The sequence below is a fragment of the Athalia rosae genome, chromosome 3 (genome assembly GCF_917208135.1).
Source record: "Athalia rosae chromosome 3, iyAthRosa1.1, whole genome shotgun sequence".
NCBI classification, from domain to species: Eukaryota; Metazoa; Arthropoda; class Insecta; order Hymenoptera; family Athaliidae; genus Athalia; species Athalia rosae.
In genome coordinates, this window is record NC_064028.1 from 18743318 (window position 1) to 18764431 (window position 21114).

The window sequence follows — 21114 nt, forward strand, 5'->3', positions numbered from 1 at the left end:
GGTGAGTTTGTTGAAATTTGTTATTGTCGTAGTGATTGTTTCACTAAATAGAACAAACTCTGCAGCCGGGGGAGGATTCCCGTAAGAACAGCCCTCAATATGATACGCGAATATCCCGACGAAACACAGGCATCGATCAACTACTATGAAACGTGAGTTAGCTTTATCCAACGGCATTTTTGACACCCTTTCGAATACCTCGTGATCAGGTCTGCATCTCACAAATCAGTGAAGGTCGGACGAAGACGCGAAATCCCGAAGCCAATGCCGGTTGCTTCATTTCATTTCCACACAGTGAATCCCAAACCCCGATTGGTAAGCATCAAAAGCCCTGCTGTTCATTCATGTCCACATCTTTTCTTCCCGGAGCGTCCTCCTTTTTATTTCAAGGAATGTCAATCCAAGTTGCATACCGCAGGGGTCGGCGTAGAATCAGCTGGTAAAAACATCCGATTTCACCTCCCCTTTACCCCCGCCACCTTTTCATCCTCTGAAACACACGTGTGGCCTGGAGTACCCACATCCCGTTGGATAAGTAGGTATGTTCCACCACCCTTATGGTATCGAAAAATTTCAAAAATCGCGGCGATTATAGGGGCCTCGTTAGATTTCCACTATTATGTTACAAAGTATCGAGGAGGGGACAAACTAATATCACCCGCAGCTGACAGGAAAACTTGAATTCAATATACCTGCGAAGTCTGAGGAGGGCGAGGATTCATTTACCTGGATATTAAAGGAATTGAGAAACAATGGTAACGACGGTTTTCGGAATCCGTAATCCCGCGAACGACCACAATAATACCGCCTCGCGACACGTGCAGACATTTTATTCGCCCTACCTGCGAACGTGTCGTTCAATCGTTCCAACAAAAGTGTTTCAACGCCGCTGTAAAACTGCTCAAAAAAACCATCGGCGTAAATTACCAGGTGGTACGCACGTGTGTCTTCTTTCATCTCTGGCGCAATTGCATAAGCGTCCGCTCTCCTCGGCGTTGCCGCAGCTCTAAATCAGGGCTCGAAGGTCGCCTTCGATCGACCCAACGAGAGACCAGTCGCGAATATCGCCTCCGTATCGCAATTTCGCAGAAAATGTTGAAACCCCCCTCTGCACGGCGTTTCCCGATCGATGCTCGGCTCCGGGTCCTCGATTACCCGGTCATCGGCATTTTTTCAATCAACCCGTTTCCGATCGGACTCGCAATCAACGGAGCGAATTTTTACGAGAGCTTTAACCCCAGCTGGGGACAATTTTTTTTCCCCATTTCAGCTCTCGATTTAACCACATTTAACAGCCTCCCGTGCGATTGTCGTCCCCCCCCCCCCCCCCCGAGCACCGAGGGCGTCGCGTCGCAACGCGACTGCAGCAACCAAAAGACGAGTACGTCGTCCTACGTGCGCCGAGTCAAAGCGCGCGAGCTTCGGTCTTCAGTTCTCGTTAAGAAGTCGGACCGTTCGGACGCGTGACGATTTTCGTTTTAACTGCATTGAAGTACACGCGTAGGTACGTACATGCGTCGTACTCTCGATAAAGAATAACAAGTGCCCACTGGACTCCGGGGTGGAAAACAAAGGTGGAAAACCGGCCGTAGTAGTTGAGATTACGGAGTTCGAAGTTCAAAGATTGCCGTCTCATTGTTGTGAATATCTAGCGACTTCCATTAGTTTGTAGAATAATTTCATCCACACGTCTCGACTGGTGAGATCGGACCATTTGCGAGAAGACAAGATGGGATACATAGGGCCGTTCGTCGAGATGAGATTATTGATATTTTCAAAGAGTATCGTTAGAAAAACGAAGCGCGTAATCGAATGACAATTCCGTAAATTGGTCTCACGGTATAATCGTTTTTATCGTTTCATTTTCCGTTCGACGAATATCGCGTTTCGTCAAACGCGGGTGCTATTGAACGGAATTAATTTAAACAGTAACAATTTGAGACTTGCGAGTGTTGAATTTTATATCGTTCTTCCTTGGTTATTGATATAAATTATTGTGATATATACATCAATTGAACTGTACTCGTTACGTACACTGACGTTGCACAAATGTACATAAAATTACAAACTGAACGGTTACGAATGTGATGTGAAAAGAAAATAAATAAAATAAAATAAATGATAATCTAGAATAAGAGATTCAACGACGAATGTGAACTCCGACCCCCCCTGTTTCGTAATTCTAAAACAAGACGGTGTCACATACGTGTGTATAAAATATTCATTTTTTTTCTGAAATTTTCTCAAGTAGCTGTCGAATGCCAATTGAATCTGCTTATGTGTTACTTTATCTAGCGGTAAATAAAAAGACAAACAAAATAATTAAAATTAAATAATAAAACAGATAAACTGGTCGTCGTCGTCAACGAACTGCTGTCGAAAGATTCGAAAGAAAAACAATATAATCACACTAGAACCAATAGCAAAAGTAATAATAACGATAATAATAATAATTATTATTATATAAATAAAGGAGATATAAATAAAGTCTGATACCCAAGTGCCAAAGACAAAAAGGAGGATATATTATAGGAGAGCCAAAAATTCAGAGTAATTATATTTTTAACATTGATTGAATAGTATTTAAATATTAGAATAAATGAGAATAATATTCGGCAGTATTAGTTAACGGTGCAACGACGTAAATTTTTATCACGCCTTTTAATTAATTAAACAAACAAACAAACAAACAAACAAAGAAAACAGAGCGAAACATGTCATTTTTCAACGGATATTCAACCTACGGTGGACAATCGCAAAGTTCGCCAACCAGAACCGGTGTTTGGGGTGGTTCTCACAGTCCATTCAGGAGGTAAGAAATATAAATGAGTGCGAAATGCACGTCACGTGGGAGGGGGAGGGGGAGGATGGCGCGAAAAAACGGTAAAATTAATTTTGAATCCCGTTGCAACGATGCGTTCGTACGTACGTACGTACGTTCGTCACCCACAACCTGAGCATAATATTCGCGCGGTGTGTAGAGGAGACTAGTTAATTGTTTAAATGGCATTTAACGCGGTTAACTGTTCGTTAATTTTTAAGGCCGGCTCGCATCTCCTGCTGCGCCCGCAATTTCAGAGCCCGTTTCAGTCTGTTTTTTTTTCTTTAGTTTAAAATTTTCTCCTTCGTTCGACAAATGTCACGAAATGCGAACGGCGTTAATATCAGCTGCTCGTTCGTTCACCCTCACGCGCGGGGGTCTATACGGCGTGTCAAAATATATTCATCTCTTGTACTCCTTCTGATTCATTCTTATCTCGCGCAGCAGACGACGACTCTTTACTTAGGATTTGAACACGCCGCGCCGTGAATCATCCCCTCGAACGCGATAGCTGGGCATGATTAATTCTCAAATCCGAAACGACGAAATAAATAAAACGAAAGCTATTGAAACATCGTAGCTAATTCTCACGCGGAATTCGACACATTGTAACACGTTGAAAATAATCTCGAAGAAATGGGGGGCTTAAGGCTTGGACATTAGTGTAATTTCTCGTGCCTTTCCTTGTCCTTTTTAATGGTCAACCTTCGACACGTGTTATCCCGTGTGCAATTTGCACGTGTGTAGTACACGAGTGTTATTACGATGACGTAACTATGTGACGTCACACTAGCGATGCAAAAGCAAAAGCGAAGCGGTCGAGAGCAGAGAAGAGAAGAGAAGAGCCAGGAGAGGCAAGATCAATACTCGCCGAGGAGAGCAGAGCTTCTGAGGAGGGGGGGGGGGGGGGGGGGGGGGGGGCGGCTGAATGGACCACCGGAGTTTTGCGGAGTTTTTGAACATTTTTCATTGATCCTCAATTAGAAAATGAAAATGGCACGACTCGCCCTTCTGGAGCTGGCAATTTTTCCCTTGAAATTACTTTTCTCCAGTGCAGCTCGATCGTCCGATTCCTACTCCGATTTTTTGACTCAAAATTGCGGGAGAATTTGGGAGGGGAAAAATGGTGGTGTGTGAAATTACGTCGCAGGAAATACCGCACACGGCGGGGAAGATTTGGGTAATTTTTTGTCTGGGAGAGCGCGGGTTGTCGCCTCGAGGAACTTGTCAATGACCGGTAGTAGTGGTTGGTTATTTTTCGACTTTGTTTTTTTTTCTTCCTCTTCTTCTTCTCCTCAATTTTGTTACCCCTCCGTTTCTTATTTCTAACACGTATACACTGTAATCTTTTGAAGAGTCGTACCACGGCGGCATCTGTTCAAAGTTTTGATTCTATTTTTGACGGCGCGGTGGTTACCGTGCGTCGCGTGGCGTCGCGGCGCCCCCGTGTGTGTATCTTGCTGTCTCCGCGTCCCCGCCGATGATCACCTAAATAGCCCGGAGGACGTTTCTGGGAACTCTCGATTGGGAACGGATTTAAATTAAGTCTCGCTTGTACGATAATTAAATAATTTGCCGTACGGCTGATTATTTATTTTTACTTTCATTCGCTCTTCTCGATTCCAAATATCTAATCGCTCACTCCATTTTCGTGCCTCGTCTGAAAATTCTTATTAATTTTTAAGTTTTTTTTCGTTTCTCCTCATTTAATCGAGTTAACGACGATTTAGATACGTTTGCCCTAAAAACTTACCGTCATAATGGTAAAAAAAAAAACAACACTTTTCTCAGATAACGGGTGTCAGAATGACGTCAGTCAGTCGGAGTCTTAGGGTTTATAAACATTGAAGTGAAACGCTAATCTGATTCTCGCGATTCAACGAGTTGATTCATAATACTTATTTCATTCGCTCGTTGCAAATATGAGGAGGGGAAGAAGAATCGAGCGATTGTTTCCGATATATTTATTTGAAGAAGAAAAACGAACTTGGTGAAGAAAAAATAATTGGAAGAATTTAAAAAAGGTAGAGCAGGAAACTGCGTAAGAAACAGATGATTACGTTCGCTATTTATTTTGATTTTCAAAAATCCGAAAATATATTTTCCATAATACTCATTTCCTTATTTCCCAACATACCCACGTTGCCTATTACTACGTTTTACTACGTCTCTGTTTTCAACCCATTCCACCGGTTCTCAGCGTATTTTATTTTACTATTTTTTTTCTTCTTATATACTTCTCATTTGGTAAGTTTCCAGTGCTTCGGGAAAGTTTCGAAACTTGGCCAAGATTCAAATTTTTTTTCTTCCTCGCCTCTTGTTCCCGAAATTTTTCGAAATTCGGGAGAATTAATTCTCGACGATTTTTACCATACGCTTTTTTTCCAGCAATAATTTCTTTCTCGCGCGTATATAAAAGTCGTCCGTCTGTCTGGCGCAACGATCCGCAGATGGGAATACGGCGAGATATTCTAACGACGTGTTACGAAATTATACGACGCCCTATCAAATCCACGATGATCCTATCTCGAATCATATCCTCCAGCTGTGGTAAAATCATCTCAAATTGTTGATTCAACCTGATATCCCCCAACGGAATAGACAAACGATTTCTCGAAATAAAAGAAAAATGGACCGTTTGTTTATCGGCCATCAATAATCGTGCGCGCGTAACGAGTTTTGAATTCGTTTGTTTACACGGAGCTTATCATTCCGTGTGCGCAGCCTGTTTTTTCGGGGGGGCAGGGGAGGGGGAGGGAACGAATCGCGGGCGGGCGTCGAGTGCCTTTGTTTATATCAGGGGTGGAAAATTCGGAATAATTATTGTAACCGTAGCCTCGCTTCCTTTTTTAAACGCTTCTCCGCCTCCTCTTCCTTCGTCCGCGCAACTCGATTTCCAAGAATAAACGCGCTCCGCAGGGACTCCCCGTTAGCTCTACGGTGTTTCGACTCTCTTTTGGGGCGCGTCGAAAAGAAATCCCAGTCGTCGTTCAGTTGCAACGTAATTTGCACAAGATGATACGCGTTGATATCGCAACGCGGTGGCCCCCGAGCTTCTGCTGCTTATCGGACACGGCTCATTTACCCTTTGATTCGTCCGACTCCCCGGCAGATACGTATCACGAGCAACTTCCCCTTCCTGCTAGATATTTTATTTCTCGAGGAGGGAAGAGGAGGAGGAGGAGGAGGAGGAGGAGCGTGCAACGAACCACGCGTTCGGGACGTACGCCCCCGATCAATAATCTCTTTGATAAATTTTACTCGACGTCTTCGAAGATCATCTCCGCCGACCTCTTACCGCTCTCCACTCCTTCAGAACCCGACGAGGTTTCACGACCCTTCGAAGTACATCGAGAATAACTTTTCCACCTTTTTTGTGCGGAGGTCGGGTGTATTTTCAGGCAGCTTCCTGTCCCGGCTCCAACTAAATGGTGCGCCTCTCGCCGACTCACCGGTCCTCCTCCTATTATAAACATGTATATTTGAATAAAAAAAATACGATCTCACCTTTCGCTTCGAGTTTCTCGATCGCTCTCACACCTTTGTTTTTTTTTGCTTTATTTTTGCAGCACGAACCTGACCCTCCAGGACATAACGATAGACAACACGTTGCCCTGTATAAATGGTGAGTTTTTTCGAATTATTGTCATTTTCTAAAATGCCCGTTTTTTCGTCTCCTACAGTTTTGCTCCGTACTTATTCTCGTCGCACGACGCGACGAACGTTGAGTAAGTTATCCGTTTATCGCAGCCTGACATCCGGATTGATCGACTTACATTGTGCCCCGGTAATTGGACCCTCCGCATCGCGTATCTATACATCTAATATACGGACAATAAAATAGCCATCCCGCACCCTTGTTCGCATTCGTAGTAATTGACTCTCGTTATTTATCGAGGAGCAGCGGGAGCGTCCGATCATCGGTGCACCCAGCAGCCGGTGTACGACCTGCGGATCTCGGGGCGACGACGATCGTTCCATTCGTGCCTGCCCCCTTTTTTTTTCATTTGCTCCCTCTCTCTCTCTCTCTCTTCTCATTTTTCAGTTTTCGATTCGCTTTCAATCTCGTTTCTAGATTCCAGGCGAATCTGACCAAGTTGTACGACATACCGGTACACGCGTATACGTATAACCTGTAGATAAGTGTACACGCGCTTATGTTAACACGTGGTGTCGTCGTCGTCGCCGTCGTCTGCCGCACCGCTGCACCCGTGCATCTGTGAACGATACACATGCAGATGCAGTCGCGTCTATTGGCTCGCAGGGAGCTCAGACGAATCTTATTTTTAGATGACACATTTTAAGCGGGGAAGAAGAAGGCGACTCTCCTTCTTTTTTGCTTTGTCTCTTCCCTTTTTTTGTTCTTGGGTTAGTTTGCTTTTTTCTTCTCTACTACTTGTAATAACGAAGACCCGGTGGAAACGGGGTGAGTTTCCTTTCGCGTTCGCTAGAAATCTTGTTAGATGCAGGTGTGCGCCGCGGTCCTGGTATCAAAATTAGCCTAGGTTAATTAGTTTCGAGAAATATCCAGTTTTGGATGAGCTTTTTTTTCCTCGGATTGCAGCTAAATTTCTAGGAGATCTTACTCATCGTTGCACAATCATAACAGTTACTTGCAGCTGCAGTTTATATGGCGAACTGTAAATCAAAATTACCTTCTTTCACCCGGAGTAATTTCTGTTTTGGGGTGTGTTTTTTTTTTTTTTTTTTTTTTTTTTTTCTACGGTTTTTTCCGTCCCTTTATCTCGTACATTACGGCGACGGTGAAGAGTTTATCTGGTTTAGATATAGGTATAAATAGAAAAATCTTGGACACTGCTGCGTTTTGGCAGTGTCGGCCGCTACTGCTGTTGCTGCCAGTTACCACCGGCCATCTTCTTCTCCTTCTTCTTCTTCTTCTTGTTCTTCTTCTTGTTCTACTGGCAGAGGTAAACATATAGTATCAGTTTTCTCCACGATGTTAGCTTCGGTCTATATGCGTACCCAGGGACGACTTCCGACTATACGATTCCGCCAACTCGCCTTGGGATGTTCGAGTTATCATTTTTTATTCACAAAATCTCTTTTTCTCTCTTTGTTTTCATTTCCTGCGTCGCCGAGATTATCGCGTCCTTTCGAACCATCAAGGGCATAAAAAATATCGCGATCATATCGGTTCGTCGAAATGTCGACCGTTCTAATTTCATTGTACACGTTACTTTTTTCTCTTCGTATACGGATGATTTTGACACACGAACGCAAACCGAGTCACGGTTACGCAAGATTGCCATTGGACCATATGCATTGGACATCTTTTGCAATCTTAGAATAATCGCCTTCGGATCCGCAGCTATATTATTGCCAGTTGAATCTCTGAGGTGTTCTTGGCCGCTGCGTCGACGGGCTGGCGTTTCAATTTTGTAACGTGGAGTCAATATTTAAATACATTTACGAATGGTATGGGATGTGCCAGATCCAGGATCGGACGGTTTGATATAGACGACAAGCCCATCAGAGTTGAAATAACGTTTGGTAATTTCTGGAAATTCGTCGGTCTTTTTCGATTTAATTCCGTCGCGTTTGAATCCTTTCTAAGGACGTATCTATGTTACGACGTGTACTTGCGTTTGAAAAATCTTTCCATTTTAAAAAAAAATTTATCTCAATGTTGCATGTAATTGACTGACGCGTATTCAATTCAGCAAATTGTACGGACCGCCCACGGTGCCGTCTTCTTCATTGGTTTAATCTCATCTGTTCACTTTGTACACCTATTACAACGATTCGTCGCGTCGTTCGTTCAACCGCGAATAAAAAAATCTCGACAATCTTTTTCGCGAGTGGGAGCGAAGACGCGTTGAAATTTTTAACTACCATGTGTCACTGAACATCTTTTAAACAAATCATGCAATCAACGTTCAATAACCGTAACGCAACGAGCGCTATATTTTTTAAATAAATTTCAGTCGTCGCGCTGCACTTATCTCAATAGACACGCGCCATTAATCGATTAGCTTATTAATTATATCGTAGGATTTTTGTCATCGCAATTGAACTTGGGGTCAGATTTTCAATTAGGATATTAATCGCGCTACAACGATATGGCCTGACAGTGTTCCCCGTTTATTTGACAACCGAAACTGATAAAAAACTATGCACAGTGAGATCAGGGGATCGTATTAAGAATTTTTATATTCTCGGAAAAAACTTTGACGTTACTCGTGTTTATTTTGTAGGCATGAACGCGAGATCTCCAGGTAAGACGACCGCGAACGGGCCAGGATTGGGGCTGGTTAGGGGGGTCACGGGTATCGTACAAGGAACGGGAGGCAGAACCATGAAGGAATACGAGGACCAGCTCGGCATGCTCAAGAAGGAAAACTTCAATCTCAAACTGCGAATATACTTTTTGGAGGAGAGAATGGGCATTACTTCTGCCGACGAAGATGCGGTGAAAAAAAATATTGAACTCAAGGTACCGTTGATCTTGCGAATTAGCTGCATCCTTCCACGTCTATCCGTCGTCGCATCGTGTCGTCAATCTTTTATTCTTTCAGGTCGAGGTCGAGTCCTTGAGGAAAGAACTGATCGAGAAGCAGGATCTTCTCAGTCAAGCGGCCAAAGCTTTTGAACTAATTGAGGAACAGAAAGAAGCGTCCACTCGCAATCAAACGCAGTACCAGCAGTCGTTGGACGTGGAGAGGGAAAGAATCGCTGATCTCGAAAGAGGTACTGCGGTATATATTTTTCGTGCAATCAGACACGAAATTTTCTTCGACTTTTCAACAACTCATCTTCTCTTTCGATTCACAGAGTTGGAAGAGTACAAGGAGAAACTGGGTGACCCCTCGATGTACTACAAAGAAGCATTCGGGGTTACGCCGGAGGAATCGTTGGAAAATAAAGAAAAATTAAATCAGATGGAAAAACTTGTTGCGGCCCTGGAAGTGGAGGTAACTCGGCCCAGCTGAATCAATTATTACTTTAACGCAATGCAATAAGATCACCGCCGTGTGGTTCGCGCGTAGACTATGCATAGATTTTTAATCTGGACGCGTTTCCTCTTCGGTTTGTTCCTTGCAGGAAGTCTTACTCGCTTATCAGATCAGTTTCCGCTCAGTCAGTTAGCTTCTTGTTATTCTGACAAAACATTGCCTGATAGAGTGTCGATGAAATACAGTGCGGTTGACTTGGAACTGCATCAATTAATCGTTGAACTTGGTAAAAAAGATTCAGGATATGTCGGCTGTATCATAGTTAAGGAGTACGGTGGCTCCAGGTTACCGTTGGGTCTAAATGTTTGCATTTATATTGTGTATATATTATAATGTCATTTCCACTTTATCTTACGGTGCGTTGGATTGTCTCATGTTGTCACGAATTCTATAGTTCGCCTCAACAATGTGTTTACAAACGATAACAGAGGTCAAAGATGATAAAGTGGGGTGGACGTGGTTGGTTTATATTCCTTAAGACGCCAATCGAGTGGTCTCAGTTCAGATATGGATTTCCCGAGAGAAACATGTGCTCGACTAGATTTCTGTACAAACTGTAAAATATATTTTTCAGCCCTGATATCTCAGAATGTATTGTAGCACGATGTGAGTGGATGGAAATCACAAATACAAATTCAAACGTTACTCTACATCGATAAAACTTTCATAGTTTTGCTATTCTTGTTTACTTCTGAGACACTCGATTCTGCATCGTTGTTCAGGTACTTACAATTTTCCGTTTCGTTTATCGAAGGTAAAACAGATAACTAGTAGTCTTGAAGAGGAACGTACCTGGGCCTTGGAATTGGAAGGTGAAAGAGACCAGTTGAAGGAACGCCTCGAGTCGGAGGTACAGCTCAGGGAAGGATTGGTCGACGAACGAAATAGAGACATCGATCAGCTGAGGGAAAAAGTTAGGCAATTGGAGGAACAAGTCTTCAAGTGGGAGACTATCTCTCAACAGCATAAAAGTGAACTGCTCGAAAAAGATAGAATTGTTAAAGAGAAGACCCTGCTGCTCGACGAACGTCTCCGTGCTTACGAGGAACTTCACAACGACTGCGAAAAAAGGAAAAAACAAGTTGATTCTTTGAGGGCGTCTGTCAAAGCTCGGGACGACGCTCTGATAGAAATTAACAACAAACATAAAACTCTGCTGTCACAGGTACCATTAATTGATGAAAAATGAAACGTGATCACTTTCGCTATGCTGGATCAGGGGTATTCATTGTTTGTAATTTGCTTCACAGTTCGAATGCAATTCCCTGAAAATCAAAAGCTGCTCTCCACCGAGTAGCCCGACGACTCCGATCTTCTTTGACGATTCACGTTCACGAACAATGGGGCAACGATCCGGCTGCATGCGTAGTCCTAGAAAGAACAATAATCCTGTCGATTGGGAACCAAACAGGGAAAGATCGTCGGGACTCAACTCGAAGCTGGCTGCGACTAGTTCGCGGGATATCAAAGAGTTGGCGAAGGTAAGCGATTGCACAGACACGATTGGATAGAAAAATTTTAAGGATAGAAAACGATGGTCTCATTTCTCACATTTTCAGGAATTGGAGGAAAAGGATATCGAGTGTAAACGCCAAGAAGAGGGGAAGAAGCAGCTGACGCTGAAACTTTGTAATGCTCAAAAATCCGCAGAGGTTGCAGAGCAAAGAGTGGAGAAGTTGACTGCGGAAAATGAAAAAGCTATGAAAATGATACAAGGATTCCTAAGCAAACAAGAGAAGCTCGAAGATAAACTATTGGAAAAGGATCGCAAGATTATGGAACTAGAGGTTGAACTGAGCAGACCCAGAAGCCAGGACAGCAACAAATCCAATCGTAGGGGTCCACCGGTCAGGCGGGATCTGAGTAACGAGATGACAGACAATCCAGAGCGGGACCAATCCAATCAGGTCTTTAAATACATTTCATCATATTATATTTTGCGAATAATATTTCGCACATCGAGTTTGGTTCCATAGTTGGTACAGTTCTTTTTTCTTTATTTATTTCAGACTTAATGATTCTCATTTCTTCTCCTACTTCTCTTCTGCTATGTACTACTGCTTCTGTGACTGTAAATCCGCATGCTTTCTGTCCTCATTTTTGCTTCATTTAATTAAAATGTCTTGAAGAATCTTACGAATTTCTAAATTTCTTTTTCTTGTTTGTGTGTATGCACCATCCACTTGTTAGGATCTGTTTTACGCTGAATTCGAAACGTAACGTACACTGATTGTATTTCCGAGAGCTATTTTTAGCAATTTAACTAGGGTGAAAAAGGTTTCTACCCGTAGCCGGCGGGATACCTAAGTGTTACCAAAGTAATTCAGTCGAGGGTTTCTTGTCAGAAATGTAACTAGTATACAATGATTTGCTTATGGAGTCCAAATATGCCAAGTTAGCTCATGTTGTGTTAATTCAGCAAAACTTTGACTGTCGGAATCCAGAGATAGTTGTAGCAGACCTTAGAGAGACTTCGACTGTCTAATTATAGAATCCAACTGCTCGTTCCCTGCAGTCCATGCTGCTCGCTTTTAAAACTCACTTTAGTCAGTCAGCTCCTCGTAAGCAGTACTCGTTGAATTAAGCTCAAAGATATTAGCGGCTTTTTTTTTAGTTAGAATGTGAAAATCATAAATAATAATTATTACAAGTCTTAAAATGTTGCTACATTATTTCTACGTGTTCACTTTGTATTAATATGTAATGAAGTATTTGGCAAACTTGTAATAATGGATCAAATCGAGTTCAATTCGAGTCTCAAGTGAGATATCTTGATTGTTTTATTCAACTTTGTATGTATTTGCTCACGCCAATATAGACAAAGTAGTATCAGAAATTTTTTCACGTCCGAAGCTTCAAAAAATCATCTGATAAACAAACATGTTTTCCTGTCTGTGCGCTTCGGTTCGAATGGAGGTAGGTGAGAAAGAAAAGAAAAATTGTGTAGCATATTCGCGCGGCAATATCGGCATTATTTTATTTATTTATTTTTTTTAATTCGTCCTTTCCTTTTTACTTTCAACGAATTTTATTCTCTTCGTTTCGTCTCTTACTATAATCATTATACAAATGGAAGGCAGAGTTCGTTGTCTTCCTAAGCTGAAATAGCACTTTCCGTCGATGTTTATTTACTCTGATTTGTTGGTACGGAAATAGGTTTGTCACTGTGTCGGATTTCGGAGGGGTAAAAGAGTAAAGTGAAGAGCGCCACGTGCATCCTGTTCCATATGGCAACTCAGTGAAACTTAATTTTTGAATAAAAAAAATATTTCAGGACCCGGTTATTGTCACGCTTGTATCACCGAGACGATGGCCAAAGAAAACCAAAAAATAGACTTTAAAGATTTAGCTCTAACGGCGATAACAGATCTCACAGAATCGATTAATTTGCTTTACAACTTTTAATGCATGACTGTAATGTTTATTAAATTTTGTAAATAAATTTTGTGAATAAAAGTTCTTCCTGCAGTCGATAGAACTTTGAGTTTTATTCATAGGAAATATGTTCTTTGTTTTGTGTGCAGCAACGCTTCGAGGAAATGGAGAGCAAGATTAACGACCTCCGTGTACAAATCGAGATCATTAAGGCTGAGAAAAACAAACTGGAGATGCAGATTCAAGCTGAATCGGAGGTAAAATTAATCGGGATAATGAATGCAGCGGCGTTGGTAAAAATCGCCGGCCAATTTTTGTGTTCGACAATGAAACTTTCATGAATTTTTCAGGAGGTACAGGAGAAATTGAAGAACAGGGAGCAGAGAATCGAGTATTTAGAGTCGGAGAGAAGCACGATACGTACGGAATTGTCAGAGAAGTCTATCGAACTGCAGAGATTGAAGGAAGCCTACAATCAAGCTAGTATTAAAATAGAAGAAAGCAGGCCAAGCGAGTCGAAAGACGAAAATAATCTCAGAGAAGAGCTCCTCTCGAAGAACGCAGCGATCAATGAAAGAGATCTAAAAATTGAACAATTGACTAAGGAGTTACAAATCAGGACTCAGAATTTACAGAAACTTGTCAATACCGAACTTTGGAGCAAAAACAAAGAGATTGCAAAGTTGCATAATCACATGACCGCGACGCACGGCCACGAGAAAAGCAGAAACAAGTCCGAATCGTCGTTGGAAAATTCTGAATCTCAAGTCACCGCCTTGATAAAAGAACTTTTGGACATCGGAATTCAGGTGAAAATTTCCAACGAAGTTGTGCAGTTGAACTACATCGGCGACAACGAAACTATAGACGTTAAAACGCTTAAAAATAACATCCAGAAACTTTTCGATCAAAGAAACGAACTGGAGAAGGAAATCGATTACCTAAAATGGCTAAAATTGATATCCAAACCAGATATAGGCACCGAAATAGAGAGCTCAGGGTCAGAAACCGAAAAAGCTAGAAAATATTGCGAACTGTTGCGAACGCATTTGAAAGAATTGGTTAGATTCATGAAAAATATGTTGATCAAAGCCAATCACGCGGACGCCATAAGCAAGGAGCACAAGAAAATAGTTCTCGACGTATTTTTGGATTCTAAAATTTTGCCAGACGATTTTATCCACGCTCTCGAAGAAATTCCCGGCGAAAACGGCATCGGAGATCCCCCTTGCCTTCGTCGTTTGGGCGAATCACGGCCGAACGATGGTGTAGTGAAGAAAAGTTATTCCGAACACCTTTTGGACGGGAATAAGAACCAAAATTCTACCCAGTCAGATTCAGAGGCATTCTCTGAACCCGATAGGACGGTTTCGCTCGCCAGAATCGGACTCCAAGAACTTCAGCATAAATCTACTCTTAAACAGAGGTTCTCGAAGTATACAAAAACGTTCAGCGACTCTGAGGATTCCATGGATTACGTCCCATATCATAAAACTTACCAAAGCGATTTGAACGACTTGGACGCCACGAACCATATCCAAGAATTGAAAGAAACTAATAACCTTCTATATTCCGAACTGAATTCTCTCCGGAACGAACTCTCCAGAAAAACTTTGTTTGACGATGTGAGTAAGATGTTCTCTCTATAGCTTTTTATCACGAATGTTTCACATTCAATTTTATTTGCTCGGCATGATGCAACTCGTGGGTTCCACTCTGACCTAGTTCTTGTTCCGGTCTTTCACTCTTCCCTATTTTTAACTTAGTTTCTCAATAAGCCTGACTTCTCTAATTCCAACTTCCTGCTTGATTATTAAACATGTTATTTCGATGCATTTCTTGCAGAGATTCGATGAAAAACTAGCGCCTTTGATCGCAAAATTGGAACGGTCGCAAAGGTTCTGTGAACGCCTGCAAACGTCCCTTGACAAAAAGATGCACGAGTGTCATGCCCTGAAAAAAGAAAGCAAACAGAACAGCGTCCGGAAGGCTCAATTGGAGAAAAAAATCACGGAGGTTGAAAGTATGGCGATCGAGTTAACGAAGCAAAAGGTAGAACTTTTGCAGGCGAAAGAAAACGCGGAGAGACAAGCCGCCGACATGTTGACCGCCCTCAATAGAGAAAATGACACGGTAATTAATCATTTCTAGCTACAGCAATAGTTTTCTCGGGTCAAAATAGATTCGTTCGATGAGTTTGTGTTATTTTCAGCTGCGATCGAAGATCAAAAAAATGGAAGAGGAAATGGATGCGGCCAGAAAGAACTTGGCCGTTATTACGAAAGAGATGGACCAGTTGACACTTTCGCACTCTCAGGTGCTCGTGGAAAACACTAAATTGACTAACGAGAAACTAAAGCTGGAACAAGATGTTAGGAAAATCGATAGCCGGTACGACATCGAACTGCGATCTCTGAACGATAAATTTACCAAAGAAATCAGAGATCTGAATCAGATGAACGATTCGCATAGACTGAGGATGCAGGAGTTGGAAATCGTCAATAAGGAATTAAGGAGACACGTCGCCGTCTGCGAAGCTAGCGATTCCGCACCGAGTTCCAGCGGTGTATCGTCCATCCCAACCGATACAACGATCAAACAGGGTTGTGACGATATACTGCAAGAATATCATTGTTACAACGTAAGTTGCCTTCAGTCCTTTGAAAAACTCTCAATTAATTCACATGCCATCTGATTTTAGGGCTCCCAGTACTGGTTACCGATAAATTATCCAACGGCCACCGGTCGCTGTAAATCCAGCTGTTCACCCGACCTGGGTATCGAAAGTGACGCAGCGCTGACTACAACTCGTCCGTTGAAAGATACGTTGAAAATTACCGAATCTATGACTAATCTTCTCAGCGAGGACGAAAATTGCAATACAAGCAGAGAGCTCAGAGACATGGACAGCGAAAGCCCGCTGCCTACAGAAGGTGATGAAATTTATTTCTCTCAATTATTCATCTGCAACGATCGTGTCTTGGTTTTTGGCGAATAATTAAACACGTGATCTTCAATCTTACGGTTCTATAGTACGATATTACTTCTTATTTCATTTTATAATTGTTATTTTAATTAGTTTCGTTTTCATTTTTATAGGTGGGCATAGCTATAGTATGTATTCTGAACAGTTAAGTTCAACGTTAAGCTTTTGGCACTCATTCTCGGTACTTTGCTCTAGATTGACAACTATATTTATTCGATTACGTCTATGAAATCAACTTCCAAATTATTGGTTGGTTCGAAATATTGAGACGTTGAATAAGTATAGCTTGTCTCTCAATCGCAGATCCCCCGTTTATCAGTTTCTAATATTTACTATTGTGAGATGGTGTTACTTCTGACAATTGTGACTTTGTACACATCATCTGCATGATTCAAAACCCATCGATCATCTTCACTTTGGCTACCAAAAATAATTTGTCTTCATCGCAATGTGATTTCCAAGTATATTCTATCTCATAAACAGAAATCTATATCGCTTCCACCAGCTTGATCAGCGATGTATGATAAAAAATAACAATTGAATGTTTTAACATATCATTTACTGTCATCGGAGAGAAAATTAATGATTCCTTTTGCCGTTTATAGGTCTAAACGAGATGGAAGTATTGAAGCAAGAAAACGAGGCGTTGAAACGGAGACTGATGAAGACTAGAAGAGCTCTCGAAGATACGTTTCAACATCTATCCGCATCGAATAAGAATAAAAAGAATGTTGAAAAAGCAATCACCAAACAGCTTATGATAACCAAAACTATCTTAAAGAAAACTAGAACGTACGAAGAGCCCTGAATAACCTATAATATAAAAAATATTAACGATTACTGAAAAATTTAGTATCGAGAGGATAAAACGTAAACGCATGTATTTACGTTGCCATGATTTATCGATAATTATAATAATTATTAATTATCCTATTCGTTAAATAACGTGCGCGATTAACACGGTTCATCAAAGGAAGATGAACGCTAACTATTCGATAGTTGAAAAGTCATATCGTGCCGAGAATAGCAAAATATTTTGTTATGTCCCAGTATTAGGCAGTGTGCTCTTTTTTCCATGTATAAATTCCTGATTTTGTGTATGAGTCTGGTGTATATTGAGACTTGTAAATAGATATTCTTTTTTTTTGTATCGATTTGTATTTAGTAGTCTTTTGTAATTATATGATAAAATTGTGTGATTGCTCGCCACTGTCTGTCGTTCACCTTGTGGCCAATAAACATTTATATATTTCACTGTATATAACCACAACTCGATATTTTTACTATTATAGATTCGTAGCATCTGTAAATAAAAGCCACTGATTGAATTCCGACGTATATTTTATCCACGTTGTATTGTACTGTGTTATTGTATGGTTAACCGAGCACTCGGTCCATGTGGGCCAATTTTTCCTACACACCAACTTTTTTTTTCAACCTAATCGACTGCAGGGTCGTTAGTCCGGATATTTCACGCGTCTGACACGATGCTTTTGAAGTCATGAAAAATTAATTATTAAATAAACAATAGCAAGAATCAGTTTCTGCTATATCGCTATATCTTACTTCGTGCTGCTATTCTTCTATTTTTTCTTGAAAACTTCTACATTTCACGTAACAATAAAAACAAAGCCTCCGTAGTGTCCGCCGTATCGATAGGGTTACTAATTTCTCAAGAAAATATACAACTTTTTGATAACAAACTTTTGACAGATTTTGCTCTAAACGATTCTTTCCGGTCCTTGTTGACCGTCACAAAGGCCAGCTGTTGAATCAATTACCTGCATCTCTCACGTTCGAGGCTTCATCCCTTGGTGGCGCCTCATGCAAGGGCGACTCAAATTATATTTCCGATTTACCTCCAAAGATTGCTCGACATCAGGCGCCTTGTATCGATCAGTGGTCTCGATCAATACTCGGCTCTTCTCCCTTCAAATTTCGGGGGCAGCACCGGCATTATCGAGCTCACTTTCGAAAATAAATTTGATTATTGAGTCGGACGTTTGATTTACGGTCTCTGAAATATTTTGAGTTTGGGAATCTGAATTTACAAAACTAATCTGATCCACCTATTGGAACGATCGAATATCCACCCGTTTCTTTGGTTTTGGGTAATTTGAAGATTTTTTTTCAACGAAAGAAGAATTCTTTAATATCTTACAATTAATCGATTTCAAGGGGAAGTTCAATTCACTCGACAGATTCGTATCCCTGCTAGGTAAAAATACCAGAGAAATCAACGATTGCTTATGCAAATGCCGTTTCGAATCTAAAAACCAATTTCATTTACCACTAGATATAATCGAATTATATCATCAGTTTTCGATCAAACCCGATAATTGGAGTTTTCCTAGACAAAAGAGTGGTGGCAATTTGATTACTTCTCTCATAGACATATGTTCAATTTATCTATGCTTTTGTATCGGTGGGCCAAATTAATTTACGGGTAAAAATATTTTGAGACAGGATGAAACCTCCGCGTTTCGCGCGTTTCACCAATTTTTCTAAGGCTCTTCAACATTCTCACGATTCCGGTGATTGATTCTTCGCAGGCCTTTCCATACTCCATCGGATATCCTCTACGATCTTGTTCGTCGTATCCCATATTCCGATATACCGCGAATTATCCACAGACATCGAAATAAACCGCGGTGTAAAATAAGCGCTATGAAACTCCGAATGATCTGCTTTAAATTCTCTGAACCGGGTGGGATTTGGCGATGGTATTTATTATTTATTCGGATAAGAGGTTATTGATATAAATATTCCTTCATAATATGTTCGGAATAATTCAACAGTTTTATTTTACGTCCGCAATATCTATACGGTGAGTAAAGATGGTCGGTCACAACGAGATTCTTGAGGGCTGTATAATAAATTCTGCGAATATTTTACGTACCTATCTAGTATATATACCACGCGTATATATATTTACTTATATTTATTTACTTCGCTTTCGGAATAATCTGCGTCCCTTAACGATCATCGGGAACTCGCCACGAAGCCCTTTCGAGTTCTACCGCCGAATTTCCATAATAATGTACACGGGTATTATACTTATACCATAGATATATACGCGTACATATAAATCTCAAAATTCTGGATAAACGACCGAAAACAAAGGCGAACAAAGTTTTCCTTATAATTCCAATCCTACAGCAGCAGCATAGGTATATATCTGAGGTTAAAATATGATTGAATTTACCCGGGTAATACCGGATCAGATTATCATTCCAATCTGTTCTCCTAATTCACTTTTGAAATTTTCTCTTTTTTTTTTTTTCTCTATTTCCCTTCCATCGTTATTATCTCGATGATTTTCAGTAGCACTTTCAACTTATCGATAATGTATACACTTAAAATTTAGCGAATCAATTTTTAAACGTTGTACACATAATGCATATAGACGATAATAGTTCGTTTTTACGGATAGACGAGGAGGATTTATTTTATCACGCGTATTAGCATTGCGTAACGTCATAGGAAGATTTCAAATCTCGTTGATATAAATTATCCGACAGACCGAGCGGCGAGGGAGGGGGGGAGGGGGGGGGATAAAAAAAACTAATTCAAGAGAGAAATAAGAGGAGATTCTCATCAATCTGGACAATGGCCAATACACCGTTTATCGGAATGCTATTTCTTTATTTTATTCTTTTTATTACGCTCCTCGTCGTTCTATTTATAAATATACACACGGCCATAGTGCAGCTGGGATTAAGTCTTCACGGTCAATTTCGAAAAAATATAGGTCACTTTATTATATGTATATATACGTTCACATAAAAAATAAGTCCTGGCTATGTGATACATATAAATTTCGTTGGAATTTTTTTATTCCCTCCTCATTGTATCCTTCCAAAATTTCACCAAAAAAATGATACGTCTTCCCGAACGTGATCGTGACCCGCGTTGAAAGATTTATAAAAAAAAAAAAAAAAAAAAAAAAAAAACAAAACAAAAAAAAAACGAAATCAATCACTCGATGAAAAAGAGAGGGAACGAAAAAGGATAATTTGCGGAATGCATCGCATTGTCTCTGGCGGTTTATTCAACGTCGAGTAACGTCTGAAAAATATAAATCGAAGGTTTATTATTAGGACGAATATGTGTGTTTGTAGGTTAACATCATATGGTTGAATCTGTAGTTCGTTTATAACTATACCAAACATTAAACAATGTATACCTATACGCGTACACGTATGTAATACGGACATGAGGGGAGAGAAGCGCACTTCGGATCAATGAAATTATCATCAACTGAATGCAGATGCTCGTGCGGGAACGATCATTTTATATTTTCATAAAATAATCATACGGTATTGAGCCATCGAAATTTTCAACGCCCCGACAAAATTTTCTCATTACCCATTACCGAATAAATTATATATACCATATTATTATATTTATCACGTACGCTAGACGCGATGCCATCGATAGAAATATGTTTCCTGCGCGGACGAGTGTCTCTTTGATAATCTCCACGGTTTTATTTGTTTTTTTGTTATTTTTTATTTGGATTTTTTAAATAAATAATCCAAGACCCAAGAGTCAGACGACGGAATAACAACAACGAAAAATAAGAAAGAAGAAATGTTTAATTTAGCTCGCTCTGAATCGAGGTTGTATTATAGCCGTGTAATTAATTACCTCGCATCAAGTGATCGTCGTTGAAGGTTAGATGTATAAAATTGTCGCTCCCCGCGGTGTTGGTGTTGAAATTGATATGCATCCGGGGGGTCGTTATGAAATATACGTATACCGTACGTACGAACGTTATACCTGTGTCTATACGCCCTCCTAACGTACACCGCGTGTATATATGCGTACACTAATTTACCTCACCTGTGTAGTAATTGGTTTCTGCAAGCTTCGTCGAAAAATGGGTTATTTGCGAGATTATAACACGCGGTGGATAGTTGGTCAAAACGAGGGCGAGGGGGGTGTAGGGTAAGGCC

General features: G+C 40.8%; 1 protein-coding gene and 1 long non-coding RNA gene across 7 annotated transcripts; one reads left to right on the forward strand and one right to left on the reverse strand.

The window, feature by feature from the left end:
- Positions 1-12: 12 nt before the first annotated feature.
- LOC105689864 (CDK5 regulatory subunit-associated protein 2) lies at positions 13-17484 on the forward strand. 6 transcript variants are annotated; one of them, XM_012407212.3, is made up of 15 exons: positions 13-152; positions 6391-6446; positions 9037-9275; positions 9358-9529; positions 9614-9753; positions 10550-10960; positions 11046-11276; positions 11355-11702; positions 13320-13427; positions 13521-14795; positions 15016-15303; positions 15383-15811; positions 15872-16103; positions 16270-16284; positions 16762-17484. In XM_012407212.3, exons 1-15 carry the CDS (start codon positions 100-102, stop codon positions 16962-16964), a joined length of 4200 nt encoding a protein of 1399 aa, XP_012262635.2. In that variant the 5' UTR covers positions 13-99; the 3' UTR covers positions 16965-17484. The 6 variants fall into 6 exon arrangements, with proteins under 6 accessions (XP_012262635.2, XP_012262638.2, XP_048508168.1 ...); XM_012407215.3 differs by lacking the exon at positions 13-152 and adding an exon at positions 1400-2812 and having other exon boundaries at positions 16270-16300; positions 16762-16895; XM_012407210.3 differs by lacking the exon at positions 13-152 and adding an exon at positions 1402-2812.
- On the reverse strand, positions 17221-17932 carry LOC125500239. Its single transcript, XR_007277482.1, has 2 exons — positions 17723-17932; positions 17221-17646 (listed from the first exon to the last, which is right to left on the reverse strand). It is a non-coding gene; the product is annotated as an uncharacterized LOC125500239 (long non-coding RNA).
- Positions 17933-21114: the final 3182 nt, after the last annotated feature.

Bases quoted from the DNA above. Each gene is read 5' to 3' on its own strand.
- LOC105689864 (XM_012407210.3), top strand. From the start codon at position 2,715: ATGTCATTTTTCAACGGATATTCAACCTACGGTGGACAATCGCAAAGT. The intron at 6,447-9,036 runs GTGAGTTTTTTC...TTTATTTTGTAG, and splicing joins CACGTTGCCCTGTATAAATG to GCATGAACGCGAGATCTCCA. The intron at 15,812-15,871 runs GTAAGTTGCCTT...ATCTGATTTTAG, and splicing joins AAGAATATCATTGTTACAAC to GGCTCCCAGTACTGGTTACC.